This window comes from Pleurodeles waltl, chromosome 6 (genome assembly GCF_031143425.1).
Source record: "Pleurodeles waltl isolate 20211129_DDA chromosome 6, aPleWal1.hap1.20221129, whole genome shotgun sequence".
In the NCBI taxonomy this organism is placed as follows: domain Eukaryota; kingdom Metazoa; phylum Chordata; class Amphibia; order Caudata; family Salamandridae; genus Pleurodeles; species Pleurodeles waltl.
Window position 1 is genome coordinate 561,941,024 of NC_090445.1, and position 15,306 is coordinate 561,956,329.

Consider the following 15,306-nt stretch of genomic DNA (forward strand, 5'->3'; position numbering starts at 1 on the left):
GGCCAGGAATGTTGGTACAGGGGTAGAGACATAATGTTACATACTAGGATTGGCCAGGGCTGCCTAGCATCTAGGCCTTTCCACCCAGACTTATAAACTCCTGCACAAGGAAGAGACAGTGAATTCATTCCTGGACCTACCTGGAAGGTGACAACAGCGGAATCAAGGACAACAGAAATAAGACAACTGATGCCCTGCTAAAGACTTGGTCTCCAGCTGACACCAAGGACTAAGTGGGTGTTTCCGGAGTGAGTGACACATTGCGATTTTTACCCTGTAGGGATTTCCTATTTGCATTTCCTATTCTGAGGTACCATGCATTTCCAAATTGCAACTTGGGCATTTTGGAGATGCAATTATCACCGACTTGAAGTCGGTGGTAACCAGGTTCAATTTAAAAAAAGCACCCCATGTTGCTTGTTTTCTAATTGCTATAGAGCACACACATGTCCCTTAGGCATATGTATGCTCTACAGGTGCCTATTTCTGGGGTGCAGCAAGGGGGGCCTTTCTCCCATTGCCATCCCTGGTTTTGCCTTTCCTAAACAGCGATTTCTTAATAAGAAAACTGGCCCATTGACTCAAATGCAATAGGATTTCTTAATACCGATTTCCTAATAGGAAATCGGTATCTTTGTACATAGCATTTTGCATTTCTTAAAAAGCTATTTCTATAAAGATGCTATTTAAGAAATGCAAAATTACATTTTTGTACATCTGGCCCAGTGTTCCTTTGCTGTGCTTTGAATAACTTTGCTAGTTGTTGCTTTTACTTTACGTTTCTTTTTAAAAGTGGGTACATTGTCTGTCCCTTTCATGCAAAAAAAGTAAATGTAAAATAGTGATCACATGAAATACTTACATAGGACCTTGGGCGATGAGGGCAATTAAGAAATTCATGTCATCAATAAAACGCTCTAGATTTGGGTAAGGTAGGTCTTTTGGTTCATCTTTTTTGGCAGCATTTTCATTAGCATAGACGTAAATTACTCCGTTCTTAATTTTGGTGATATATCCAAGGTCTTCAGGGAGATTGTCCATTCTGAATGGGTCTTCTCCTTTTGCAATAAGAGGTGTGAACTCTAGGTAAAGAGGAAAATATGTGAAAATTAATTGTAAACCTGTAATAACTTTTTCGTCAAATAATTCTGTGGTGATAGTGTCATAAATTCAGGGAGATGGTTAATCATGAATAAATGTGCAGTGACAGTCACGTTTTTTAAAAACAGAACAGACTTCTTAAGGCCTTACTACACATTTGTGGAGCGATACAAATACCGCTGCTCAATGAGTGAAAACGAAGGCCACACAGGAAAGGGCACAAATGCTCCCCACTTTCCCAACTCCAAACCTTGCTGGAGTCTGCCCTGCCCCTTGATACCCTCCGATCTAAGAGACCTATAAACGTGCACTTCTCTTCAGATTTACCACTTGTGCATAGCAAGTGGTAAATCTGATCAGAGATGTCTCAGGAATCAGAAATATCCAGCATAACCGGAGCTGATAATTTTAGGTTTCACTGGTTAATCCCGATTCAAGGGATTTTGGGCCGGATGTATCATCACGGCCATTTGCGATTCAGAAATAGCGATTTTTAAGAAATCACAAATGCTATTACCGAATCGCAATTTGCGATACCGGCCCCATTTGCAGCTATGGGCCCATATCTGAGAATTTTTTGCATTTCCAAAATAGCGATTTCTGAACCAGAAATCGCAATTTTGGAAACGCAAAACCCCAGGGTGCTGGGGGGCTAAGGCCCCCTCTGCTGCACCTCAAAATATTTTTGGGGGACATGTAAGGTGCACTCATGCCAAAAGGGCATGTGTGCTTTACATGTACAATTTAAAAATGCATTTCAAATGCATTTTTACATTTTGCACATGGTTACCATCAAGTTCAACTTGGTGCTAATTAGCGATTCCTAAATGCCAAAATCGCATTTAGGAATTGCTTCATACATGTGCTAAGAAATCGCAAATAAGGAATCCTTATTTGCGATTTCCAATTTCGAGAGTCGCAACTTTATTTTAGCGATTCCTTAAAATTGCATTCAGAATGTATTTCATACATTCTGAAATGCCATTTTGCATTCGCAAAAGGGCATTCGCACCATTTGCGAATGCAAAATGCTTTCATATATCTGGCCCTTTATGTCATAATGGTCAGAGTTTAATGGGGAGATACCAGCGGCAAAATCTTTAATTTCGGCCTTGGTATCTCCTGATCATAAATCTGGCCAACTAGTAGTGAGGACCATAATGCTGCTAAAATACTGCATGTGTTCCAAGAAATTCGGGGGCTGTCACAGGATTACCAGTGAATATCCAAACGTTTCTAACAGTCAGCCCGCTCCACTCTAGAGTGACCGATATGAACCAATACTTAGGGTAGGCATCACTTAGTCTCCACATCATTTGGTCTCTCATGTGTGATAACCCAATCAGCAAAGGACATTGAGAACTGTGGTGCTACTTAGCTACTTAGAGAACAAAAGGTTGCCACTGAGATGGACAGACAGCCACCCTGGAGAGAAGGGAACGGTGTACCTCTTAGCCCTATTAACTAAAAGAAGCATGGAGCATTGAGACCTTTGCTGTGACAGATGGAAATGTCCAAGTGTGAAAATTGGGGCCTGAACTTTGGTAGAGTGCCAAGCTGAGAGGGAGAAATCAAACTTGATCTTGCATGGTTTGGAAAGGTTATCTTTGAAACACACTAGTAATTTCTAAAGGAAAAGAGAAATGTCTGAAAGACATATGTGCAAGTATTGACAAAAGAAACAGCAGCAGCAATATTAGACTGGAGTACTGGGAACAGAAACAATGTCAGTAATCACGCATCACAGATGAAGCAGGAAATAGAGGACCATTTTTATCAAGAAGTCATGCAACACAGCACAACAAGTAAAGTTACTGCCCTGTATTGTGTGAAAGGGAAAGAACAGAACAGGCCCATATATACCAAGATGAGGAGCTTTTCTGCACTCTCCCTTTGGTGGCGCACTTTAGGCAGCCATGCACCAAAGCAGACGCCCTTGTGCCGTAGTGCATGGGTGTATGTGCGTTATCTGAAGAATTGGTTTAAGGCTGGAATGGATAGTCAAGGGGTCAATGCAGTGCTTGACTGAAATGAAGAAAAACAAAAAAGGGTGGCCTCTACATGCCATAAATTAATCATTAATTCATCCACACATACATTTGAAACTGTGTAGAACATGTCCAGATGACACCCAACCGATAGTTACCCTTACTCAGAATCAGGTTTTTTCCGCTGAGTGTGTCAGATCATGCTTGGCTACCCTCGCCAGCTGAATAGAACAGAGTTGTCTCAAATTGAATACTGGTAAAACGGAGGTGGTGGAGATTGGGAGGCAATCCTCTGTTTGGTGTTCGGCACGGTGGCTGGATACCCTGGGGTCAGTGCTGCCTCCAAGCAAGCAGTTAAAAATCTTGGCATCTGGTTTGATTCCAATCTTAGCTTTCATAAACAGATCTCTAATCTGTCGGACACCTGCTTTGGCATTTTAAAAATGCTTCGTAAAATCTTAGACCCATTGCTGATTGCTGCCAGGAAAATGGTGGTACAGGCCTTAATCACTTCAAGGTTAGATTACTGCAATGTACTCTACCTTAGAGTGACCAGGAACAGACTCGAAAACTCCAAAAGGTACAGAATGCTGTTGCATGCCTATTACTCAACTCCCCCAAAATCCTCTCCTATGGGACAGGCCCTCACCTCTCTTCACTGGCTTCTGGTAAGGAAGAGAATGGCTTTCAAGGCTCTGTGCTTCTTTCACAAAATATTGCAGGGAGAGCCCCCAGTATTTCCATCCCCTGATCTCGGTGTACTGCCCAACTCAAAGGCTGAGATCTTCAATGGTGGCTCTTTCAACAATCCCAAGAGTGAAGAGGGTGCGGATGGGAGGATGGTCTTTTAGATTTCTGGCCCCAAAACTGTGAAATTCACTGCCTTTGGATATTAGACAGGAAAGTCGAGAGACAGTCTTTCGCAAAAAACTAAAGACCTGGCTCTTTCAGACCACTCTAGATTAGTGCTGGAATCTTTGTTGTTTGGTTTATGCACCCTAGCGAGAGGACACTCCAGTTGGAGTAACCAGGTGCTTAATAACTTCCGCTATTTCTTTGATAATGTTCAATCAATTGTTCAATGTGAAAACACTCCACGAATATTAAAACGTAAATGTATTACAAAACATGAGATACAACTAGAAAAATTACAAGACTGCATTACAAAAAAAGAATATATATATAAATATACATATATCACACGGTTTCAAACAATGACAGACAGTGTCCTTAAAGTTTAACACTCATAATAAGTCTTGTGATCATGATTTAGAGCTGGTCCTTTAAAAATCAATGAATGAGATCCTAAGGGCGGGGTTCTCTTTGCCTTATTAGTAGATGCCAGATTCAACAGTTCAAGTATCATATCTGGAAGAACAGGTGAGGGAAATGTCCAGGATTCATCAAACACTACCCACACCCATATGTGCACACATTTGGACCTCCATCTCGTAGGATGTACTCATAAACAAGGGCATCGTTAGGGCTGTATGCCTTTTGGAACAGAACTGTGCACAACAATTAAAAGAAACTGTTACTTTAAACAAAAGGTAAAGTGGTTTAGTGTTGGTAGGGAAACACTGTATGTTCATACCCTCCAATATCACAAATATCGAAATGCTTGTGTACTGCAAATTAAAAACTAAGAAGGCACCATAGTTGGATTGCAGAAATGCATCTCTCACCACACCCTAAGTGTTTAAGGTTAAGGATGCTCACTCTAAAATGGACTGATCCAGATTAAGTAGTGCTGGTTCTTCCCTACCAACACTATACCATTTTGCCTTTTGTTTAAAGTAACAGATTGTTATATTGTTATTTTTTTGCAACATGAGTCTGTTTTCACTAAGAACTTTCTGTCTCTTAACTGCAGAGAAAGTGTATATGTGATGCTTTTGTTTTTAAAACAAACAACAACACATTTAACCCCTGCATACCCTACATATTTTACAGAGTACATCAGACCCCAAAACCTTAAGGCCCATATTTATACTTTTTTAGCGCCGCATTTGCGCCGTTTTTTAACGCAAAAGCGGCGCAAATGCGGCGCTAAAAAAGTATAAATATGGGCCTAAGTACCTTAAACATAATCATGGGCCCCAATGTCCTATCTTTCCACTCCAAGGTTTCCTGACACATACATCACCCTTTTTAGATAATGTGCTTCATTAGTTTTAACCGTAGCTTGCATTTTACTGTTCCCAAGTTTTAGTTAACCGTAGCTTGCTTTTGACAGGCTATAACGTTTTTTAGTTCGTTAAGTACTAGAGTACTCTCTGTCCCTTTTTTGTTTCTACGTATCGTAGTTTATTCAGCGTTGTGTTTACATTTTAAGGTGTATTGTTTCTATTAATAGCATGTTAATGCAGAGTGTTTCAACATTGCACTCGCACTTTTATATAGGTAAGCCCAGTCAGCTGACAAGTCATTTGCTACCGAGCTTTCCTGGAGGCTCTACTTTTTCTGACTCTGGGGCCTTTTATCTTCAAATAAACTTGTAGTTCTTACCGTGTTCGCCTGGCTCCGCTCGCTACTTCAGCTTCTGTAGTTGAACATTTTACACAGTAATTGAAGTCCAAGTACTAATGATTGCACTGTAATTTTAAAGCTTGGGTTCTATATCTGCAAAAACTCTTGAGGAAAGTTTTGCAAAAACAAGAAAGTAAAAAACATGGCCACATCTAAAGCTAATAAATTAACCTAGGACTTTAATCAACTTTGTGAAATCAGTACCAGGATGTAAGGGGTGCACTGTCACTGTGATGTGTGACCAGAATGGGTGGAGAATAAGACAGGAGCTAGTGACCTATGTATATTGGGAAACCGATTAGAATGGAAGAGGTTACTTCTCAAACTAATGTCTGCTTAAGGTCCTGGATTCTCAAGTATACTAAGCAGTGAAGCTGAGGATACGAATGGACTTCAAATCAGGAAAAAATAACCCACATCATTGGTCTTTCTGAGAGATGTTCAGTTCTATGATAAGATTAACCAAAAGGGCAATCAAGCATTTGCAACAGAGGAAATGGCCTCACACGTGGGCGGTGACATCATTATGAAGAGCCCGGGCAGTTGCGCCACTGCTCAGAGCCCGTGCTATGAGTGCTTGTGTGTCTTCCCTGTGTTGGTGCCCAGAGACACATTGTCAGGTAAGGTGAGAACCCAGCAGTCAGCAGCTCAACACCTGCAGGCGTGGCAGGCCCCTACACCCAACCTCTCTCCATTGTCCTGAAAAACATCTAATTTACGCTTACCTGCACCTTACTTTCACCATCACCTCTGCTTCACTTCCTATATTGCCTTCTCATGTAGGGTGTTTACAAATACCTTTCTTCCTTTCCACCCAAGATTTAACAGCCTGTGATTCTGAGACAATAATTGCATCTGCCTATGACGAGAACTGTAAATATGAGTCATTCTGAAATGTAAACTTGTACATTTGAAACCCAAATGTAGAGCGTGCTGTCTAGTTCCGTCCCAGACTCAGGCTGCTACTCCAGCCATATTTCATCGCACACATAAACAAAACAGTTGTCCTGATTATGAGTTAGGTGTACTGATAATTACCGCAATCCAGGGTAAATAGTGCATGTCTTGTCTGATCATGAGCTATTACAAGTGGCGTTTATCACATATGCTTCATACTGCACGTTGGTAGTACACATGCGCTCTTTATCACATGTGCTATTTGCCACATGTGATATTTACCACATGTGAAAAATAGCGCATGTGGTAAGTGACAGTCAACGAGAAGTATGATCAGTTAGTGAAAAATACCATCTTAACATACCTCCATTTAAAAGCACGTAGTAAAAATTCCTCAAAGTGTAAGGAATGAAAGAAAATCTGTAAAACAATAAAAAAAATCTACGACTAATTTAATAATGCAAAAAACTCAGTACATGAACCATTTGAGGTAATAAAAAACAGTCACTCACACACCTGCGCACAGAGCCAGCCCTTCATAAACACACATGGACAAGTGGAGATCTCACAGGTTGATTGCAACAGCTCATTTTCGGTTCCACAGTACACCACCATACAGTGAAGCATGCTAGGCCACTATATCATGCAATACCAGATCCATGTTCTGCTACAGTAAACCATGCAGCAAATTAAGCCTCCAATCAATGATCTCCAATGGTGCAGCACCACATGAGAGCCAGATTTGACAAAGTAAGGCTAGAACCCATTAACGTGAGTCAGTTTGAGATCCTGTATATGGGTACCATATAAACCATATTTTTGTCAATACGGATACCCTAAAGCACAACATATGGGTCCACTGCATCCCCCCTTCTGGAACATGGCAGCAGTGCCAGAATTTGTTGTAACAGGCCACACATGAAAGAGTAGGATTGGTGTTTGTCATTTCTTAGACAACCTTCAGCAAAGTACTCTGCTAAGTAGTGTATGCTTTGCAGAGAGTGAGAGGGCAGCATATACAGTTGCCCTCAGACACCCACACAGCCATTGCCAGCAAAACAAACATCTAAGATACAGCAGGATTACAGGACACCTTAGTGACGATTGACTACATTCCTGGACACCTGGACGTTCCTGCCCCACGTGGACAGGAAAAAATAAAGGGAAAATCCAGGGGTGGCTCTTCCATTAGGGGAGGAGCGTCACCCCCCTCCCCTCTGCCCTTCCCCCACTCCGGCAGCCAGCAGCAGCAGCTGCAAAACCATTACAAGAAAGCGATAATAAACTGTGTTTATTATCATTTTCTTGTAAAGGTGCGGGCCACTGGGGTGACGAGAGCACCACCCCTCAGAGCGCATGTGTGTTTGGCTGTCTCTCTTGGGCTGGCTAAACACACATGCGCAGTAGGCTCTCCACAGCCCAGCAACACAGTTGCTGGGCTGGAGAGAGCATGCACAGGCTCCCAGTCTGCCTGATACTGCTCTGAGCAGCGTCAGGATTGGCCGCAGGGCAGGCTGGGAGCCTGTGCCTGCAGTGACAAAGCAGTGACAAAGCAGAGGAGACGGAGGAGCAGAGCAGCGCACGGCATTTTTTTTGTTAATAATTTCATGTTTATTCCCCCCACTCTGCGGGCCAAGCCACCCCTTCCGCGGCCCACAAGCCACGACTGGGAAAGTTTAGTACACTGTTAATGTGCAAATGCTGTGTGATGTGGACCTGTGTACACTAAATCACTGTGTTAGGTGCCCTCAATCAAACCACAATGGCATGATCCCGCGGAGAACCAACATTTGTTATGCTGTGGTTACATTTCACAATCAGCATACTGGGTACACAAATCAACCCTTCATTATCAAGACTACAATACATTATGACTCCTGAAGTCCAATCTCAATAATCTCAACAGTACCATTCGTTAGCTATTAGCCCCTACGGCTGCACATACATGGATCAATGTAAATATGTGTAACAAATTACATCACAACCACATGTACTTCTCTTACTACTGGTATGTCTCTTCCCTTGGATTCCTCCATCCCCAAGACCTTCTTTCATGTCTTCCACTCTAGACATTTTGAGGATGATCATAGATTTGTCTTCTCACAGTTTGAGGTATAGCTGAGGTGGAGAACTCCCACCAGTTCCGTGCTTTCGTACTTGTGCTTGGCAACTCACTTAAGTTCCTTGCATTTGGTGATTTGGAACCTGTTTTTATTGTTCTGAACATTATGTGGTTATGCTAACACAGTATTGAAATTGTCGATGATGTCCTTCCACAGCCATGTTCTTGTTTGTTTTTGTTGACATCTTTGGTGTTAAATGGCACATTAGATAGCCTTGGTGTCTCACTAATCACTTGGTCAGGACCTCCAGCTCAGGGTCCATAAACCTATATTTCATTACACTTAAGGCGTTCATGATGGAAGAATTTGGCAGGTTTCTGCTTGTGATGACTGAGTTGTATCACAGGATGGTAATGAGCACTTCCTGATATTTTGTGCATGTGCTATTTATCGGGTGCGGTATTTACCACATACAGTAAATAGCACACATTCTGTATTTAACACATACGGTAAATACAGATTCCACTATGAAAACTCAAAATTACTGTTATTTAACACGTGGTATGTTGCAAACCCTGCTGAATTGGTATTTAGCCAATGTGCAAGTTTTGCTGTTTTTACCACCAAATGCGTATTCGTGGCCATACTGTCGTATTTACTTCACTTCCTGAGCTTGTCACCATCATTTGTTAATACTTGGCTCTCTATGTAGCTGAATAGTTTGCGATTTAGCACTCGTGTTAAATGTGTGAGGGGTGTAAAATAAAGTTGGGTCTTGGCACTGCTCCTATTTCTTCTTTATAAATCTGATTTAACCCGTAATCTGTGTCAAGCCATAGGGATTGGCCCACATTAGGCCATATGGACATGGGTACAATTTACTCCGAGGATGACGTAATTCCTTGCAATTGTATGGAACTGACATGGTTTCCTGCGGAGGGCAAGTGCAGCACAGAGCATTATACTGGTTATTCTTGGTTTCTAAACCTGCACCAGACTCGTTTTCCGCATCCATTTACAAAGAATTGCAATGCACGCATGGGTGAAGTCACACTGGAGAAAAAGCCTACAATTTGAAGTTATCGCCATCTGTAATCAGGGTTGACCTGGGGTTGATTTGGTGTCGGTACCGTTTAACGACCATACTTGGATAAGCTGGAGGCTTTTTCCTTTTCTTACAAAATTGCAGCAATCTCCTGTGGTGGAACCAATCTGCAAGGAGATGGGCTTGAATGTCACATAAGAGGCACTTTCTAAACGATTATGCTAGTTGTTCTTGGTTTCTACAGCTGAGCTAGACTCCTTTTCTGCAGCAATTGCTAAGGGATTGGTGAGCATTCATTGGTCGGGAAACTGTTGTATTTTTCTTTTTGCTTTGTGTGGCACTGTTTGCTAAATGTACTCTGACATACCGTGATTCTGCAATCTCTATGGCTCCTTGAACCCAGTTTCTCTTATTGGTTCACCTGTGTGCTCTCTCAGATACACGTTGAATAACAATATCTATATCAGGAGCTGAAAGCCAATGCATTTGAATCTTGTGATGGAAGAGGCTGTAGGAAGGTATACTTGGCCTTCCTTTTGTGCAAGAGCCCTCTGTATGAATTGACTTGTGCCTAGAAAGGTACCCCCTTCTTTAAAAGCAGCCTTTGTAATCCAGCCCACTTGGAAACTGTAGCCCTTTTTCATTCCATCGTATACATTTAGGTCTAGGTGTAAAACATGAAAATGGTGTAAGGGTACAAAGAATTGGTTGTGACAAAATTAAGCTGCCTATTCCGTTGAATGGAAGAGAGCACCATGTTGGGAAACCTTTTATATACGGCTGTGCAATTACTAAGCATATTCTATTTTGCTATGTACATATCTTCTTAATCCTTCATATAAAACAATTACTATATTTATGTATGGCATAACGTACCCCCTGCAGTACAATATAAAGATATTGCAAGCCACAGAGCAGTTCCATGACCATATAGAGGAACGAGGCCAACAACCGATTTCTTTTATAAGGTTAGGGAACTCTGAGGTGACTTGCAATATTCCTATAGTGTATGGCAAGGGGAACTTTAGCCCTTATAATACATGGTCACCCCACCTTTCCCACAAACCACTTAAATCCTTGGTGTGTATCTCTTTCATGTAAGAGAGACAGATGTGGCTGCTACAGGAAAGGTTTTGTGGGGCAACACATGAGCAGGAGGGTGGGTGGGGGGAATAATAAATAAAACAAATAAGACTTAACTGCCGCCATTCTGTGTCCCTCTGCTCCTGTCGCCTCAGGCCCTTCTCAACTTGTTCCTCTCTCCATCAAATCCAGATGCTTCTCTCGTGCTGTTACCCAGCATGAGAGAAGCACCAGAACTGGCCTGAGCGGGATGAAATGCCCCTTAGTTAGGGTGTGGGACCCTGCACTTGGTCTCCACTCAGCTGTGCAACACAGCTCGGGTGGAGATTTCTAACTGCGCATGCCAGTTTAGCGGGCCTAAGACAGCCGGCCAAACTGACATGCACACTAAGAGTGCACCTAGCACTCCTCCTCCCCCTGCTGATGCAGAGGATGCTACCCACGACCCACCCTAGACTGGCAGACTTGCACTGGAATACTTTTATTATAATTTCATTTTTCTGCTTTTTACTGCCTTTCCGCAGTCAGGCGCTGCCCCTGAAGAGACAGCATGTTTGCAAACATGAAGAATCAAAGTAGAAATGTAGAATCTCTAGTGCAAAATTAAACGCATGAAAAACTGTTGAAAACTTGTTGCAAAAAGATATTAGAATCAGTTCAATACAAGTCATTAAAAACACAAAGTAGAAACATACAGAGAGATTCTAACTTTTTTATAACTACCTTTGAAGTATAAAAAATAAACGTGTTGCTCTAAATAAATCTCCCCTTTCAGATTGTCAATATACAAATAGAAAAACAGAGCGGACGTAAGAAGAGCAACTTCATTTTAGTTGCTTTAAACACCTGCCTTCCACCTCAGCTGCTGGCTCTGGCAGCAGGACCTGTGACGTAAAAACTCGTCTGTAATAAGTTGTCACAGTTGACCTCCGACGTGATTTCTTTATAATAGGCAACTGGGTGCGTCACAAGTCGCCAATTGCAAAGAAGAGACAGTCTATTTATACAGGGATTGCAGAAACGTACCTATTATATGGTTATAATGGCTCAACTATTTAATAACTAACAAGATGCTCCTGCTGGAGCTAAGCGTATACTACATAAGCAAATGTAAGTACCATACTACCTCCTTGTTCATTACTTCTTTTGAACTGCTCACTTTACTTGACCGTTTATTGCATCTTACTATTCTTTTTCATCTAGCAGGCTTGTGAATTACTACCCTGCTCCTTTGCTGTTATCTGTGCTATCTAAATAATTTAAATAGTTATGTAGATTTCCCGTTGCATAAAGGATATTCTGCACAAAATGCAAAATAAACAAGCATTGTCAGGCTGAAGAGAATGTTAAATACGTGTATGTTTTATTGCAACCATATGCCAAAAAAGAAAACATGCAATAAACATTTAAAATGATAACAAATAACTAAATCATTTTAATAAAACTGTACGGTGTAATTAGAAAAGGTGTAGAAACCCATTCTATTTTTAAAGCACATTGAAGGTGCTATTAGCTCATAATTACTATAATCTGACAACAAAGTTTAAGTGCAGAAGGATGACTAAAAAATTGTAAAAAGGGGTGAACGAACTGAAAGAAAAAAAAATTGACAAATTAAAGTATGGACCTACCAGCTCTGGCACAGAAGTGCACTTACTTTTAAGCCGTTGTGCACATGTGATAAGGTAACAGGCCATCACTCATAGTGAAAGGGAAAATGGCTGACTTGGGCTAGCGCATTGTCTTATGCTAAATGCTTTTGTGGGCATTGGCAAAACATGAATGGCAGCTGGACAAACCAATGGATGAAGGGGGCTGAACCAAAACCCCTCTCTGTATGTATATATGCGTGTGTCTTATTTAAAAAAAAATCGCATAAGGCTGGCAACACCGCTAAAGCAGTTTCCAATCCTGGCCAAAAATAAAGAGTGTTTTTCTTGAATGTTTTGCATATTGTGCTGTTAGAAAATGTCTACGCTACATGAGAATCTATAGCTGCAAAACATTGTTTTCAGAAGCAGTCAACACCTGTCTGTGAATGTTAAAAGTCTTTCAGTTTTCAGATGAACTTTACATCTATTAAAAACCGTCTCATTAAAATAGTGATTTGTCAATAGTACCTACCCGGGTGAACTTCATCAGCTTCCTTCCAGGTCTTTCCCTCAATGTTGCGGAGATATTGTGAAGTGGTCCTCGGGAATCTCTGGTAAGACATGCGCATATATTTTTCTCGTATGGTTAGGGCCCGGAAAAGGTCCTGGGAGATTAGTTCAAAATCATCAACTGTCACCTGCAATGAAACAAGTCTCTTGAGTGAGGGATAATTGCAGGGAACACTGACACATATTCACACCTGATGCCCCAGACTCTGGCTTCGGGGAGCAATTCTTAGGTAGGTGGACTAGAGGAATTTATGATCCCGTTATACTGGGAATGCCTGCAACACCTCCTATCACTGTCTTGTTGTGGATATTCAGAGACTTGGGTTGGTTCAGACGCTGAAGGTACTCTCAAATGTAAGAAAAAATACTTTAGACCTTCTCTTGATTAATAACCCCCCTACAGCTCTAATCTGAAACATCAACCCTTACCTAGACTATCTGCTTGTCTCCTTTTCTATTACAAGTCCAGCTATCAGGAGCGACCTGCATACCTAGCAAAGAGGGGCAAGATGTCATAGGACTACAGCGCTCACTGTTTTCCCTACTATCTGTTGACTCCCTGAACACCACCTAGGTGCATCACATTTACTCAAACTGTTAAATTCCAGCAGCATACATCTTATCAGTCCTCTGGCACTGTAGGAGGCTGGCTCTCCATATACTGTACAAAAACGATGTTTACTGTGCACAGTCCAAGCAACACCACCTTGGTATTTATAGGTAACAAATAGACCATCTAATGCTCTATGTTAGCTTAGTCAAGCAGTTACTCTAATCTTGGAGATGTGCTAAGCATTTGTTGTACCCCCATATCGATATCTTTGGACACAACACTCAAAATAATATATCAAGACCAATTTACAAAAATACTTCAGAGTTTTGTAAACGTTTTAAGACCAAGATCATCGAAATTGGGAAAGTACTACTTAAATTATGATTTTTCAAAGTTTAGAAAATGTTCTGTTTCTGTGTGTAATTACACACCATAGGAATCAATGGGAGAAAACTTTAAAATGTCATATAAAATCAGGCAATGCTCTCACAAGTTTCAACTTTTGTTTCCAGGTCGAGGTAATCAAGAAGTCCTGTGGACCAGTCAGAGGAGTTTGGGCGGCTCCCAGTGCTGTCGGGAGCAGTGGCTGAAGGTCTTGGAGCTGGTGCACCACAGGGAAGGAGACCACTTGGAAATGCACTTCACAAAGGGACTTAGAGGTAAGTCCGGTGGGTCTCTTTGGAGGATGGAGTTGCAAGGAGTTAGGGACTCCTAGAGCACAGCTGGTTTTCTGATGCAGGGGCCCGGGAGGCCGGGTGCAGAGCAGATAGGTCAGCCAAGGGTAGTGTGTCAAGGAGCCTTTTTAGCCAGGTGTAGGTCACTTGGAGGATAGTTTACAGGTCAGCAGGGCATTTCTAGGGGGTGGTTTTTAGGTGCTCTGAAATCCCTCGACTGGTGCTTGCTTGGAGAGTCAGGAGTGGATTTTTCTTCGGTATGTCTGACATTGGGGGTCCAGTACCACTGGCTATTGCACAGTTCAGCCACTGGAGGTTGCAGTGTCACTAAACTTGGCACACTTGTAGGCTTTGTCCTATGAGTCCGTTGTGTGAAATTTGGTCCAGCTGTGTGTCTGGTTCATTGGTCACCAGCCGGTCAGTGAACTGGACTTTAGTGGATTTTGCTTGCTGGTTTCTTTGCAATTTGTAGAAGGTTGGAGGTCCTCTGGTGCTTCCTAGAGCCCATCCAATGTCCATTCGACCCCTCAGTGGCAATTGTCAAGTCCTGGGTGCAGAAAGCAGGGTTTGCCACCTTTTTCTTCTTGCAGCAGGACTTCTGTTATCGAGCCTTGGGTCTTCTTTTTCACTGGTCTTCTTGTGTCCATTAAAACTGATCTGCAGGTCTAGGGATGTCCACTAAATACTGCACTTACTCAGTGTTTAGGGGGGTAGCTGGTAGTGGCCAATGGGCCAATTACCTTAGGGAGGCTACACCCACTATGTGACCACTTCCTGTGGGAAGAAGTCACATCCCTAACCCTAATTTGCTATTTTCCTGTCATCCAAGATGAAGGAAAATGAAATGGAGTGGTCACCGTGCCTGCCACACCTGAGGGGTGGTGCAGGCTGAGGGTAGTCACTCCCCCTATCCTTTGTTAGTTTTTCCACTGTTCCTCCAGCCAAAAGTGGTGTTTGGGCTGGGGGGTGGCCATCTGCTGCTATCAGCGAATAGCTGGAGCTGTGCTTCAAAGGTGGCATGGCCTTTAAAGCTTCCTTCCAGAGCAGGGCACATTCCTGGGGGGGGAGGTGTGTCTTCTGGTTCCAGAGAGTCAAGGCTCTCACCCCAGGAATCCAGAATCATGTCTGGTGGTGGCAGGCTGGTTCGAACTAGCAAGCAACCATGCCAGGAGGATGTAGGTTTGCAGGGGCACCTCTAAGGTGGCCCCAGG

At 42.4% G+C, this 15,306-nt stretch overlaps 1 protein-coding gene across 1 annotated transcript in view; it reads right to left on the reverse strand.

Moving 5' to 3' along the window:
- The window catches only part of LOC138299976 (AMP deaminase 1-like), a 342,156-nt gene that overhangs the window by 234,114 nt on the left and 92,736 nt on the right, over nucleotides 1–15,306 (reverse strand). The window contains exons 4-5 of the mRNA XM_069238734.1: nucleotides 12,831–12,996; nucleotides 863–1,082 (exon numbers count right to left, since the gene is read on the reverse strand). Of these exons, the coding sequence (XP_069094835.1) occupies nucleotides 863–1,082; nucleotides 12,831–12,996 (386 nt within the window). The remainder of the gene's footprint in view (nucleotides 1–862; nucleotides 1,083–12,830; nucleotides 12,997–15,306) is intronic.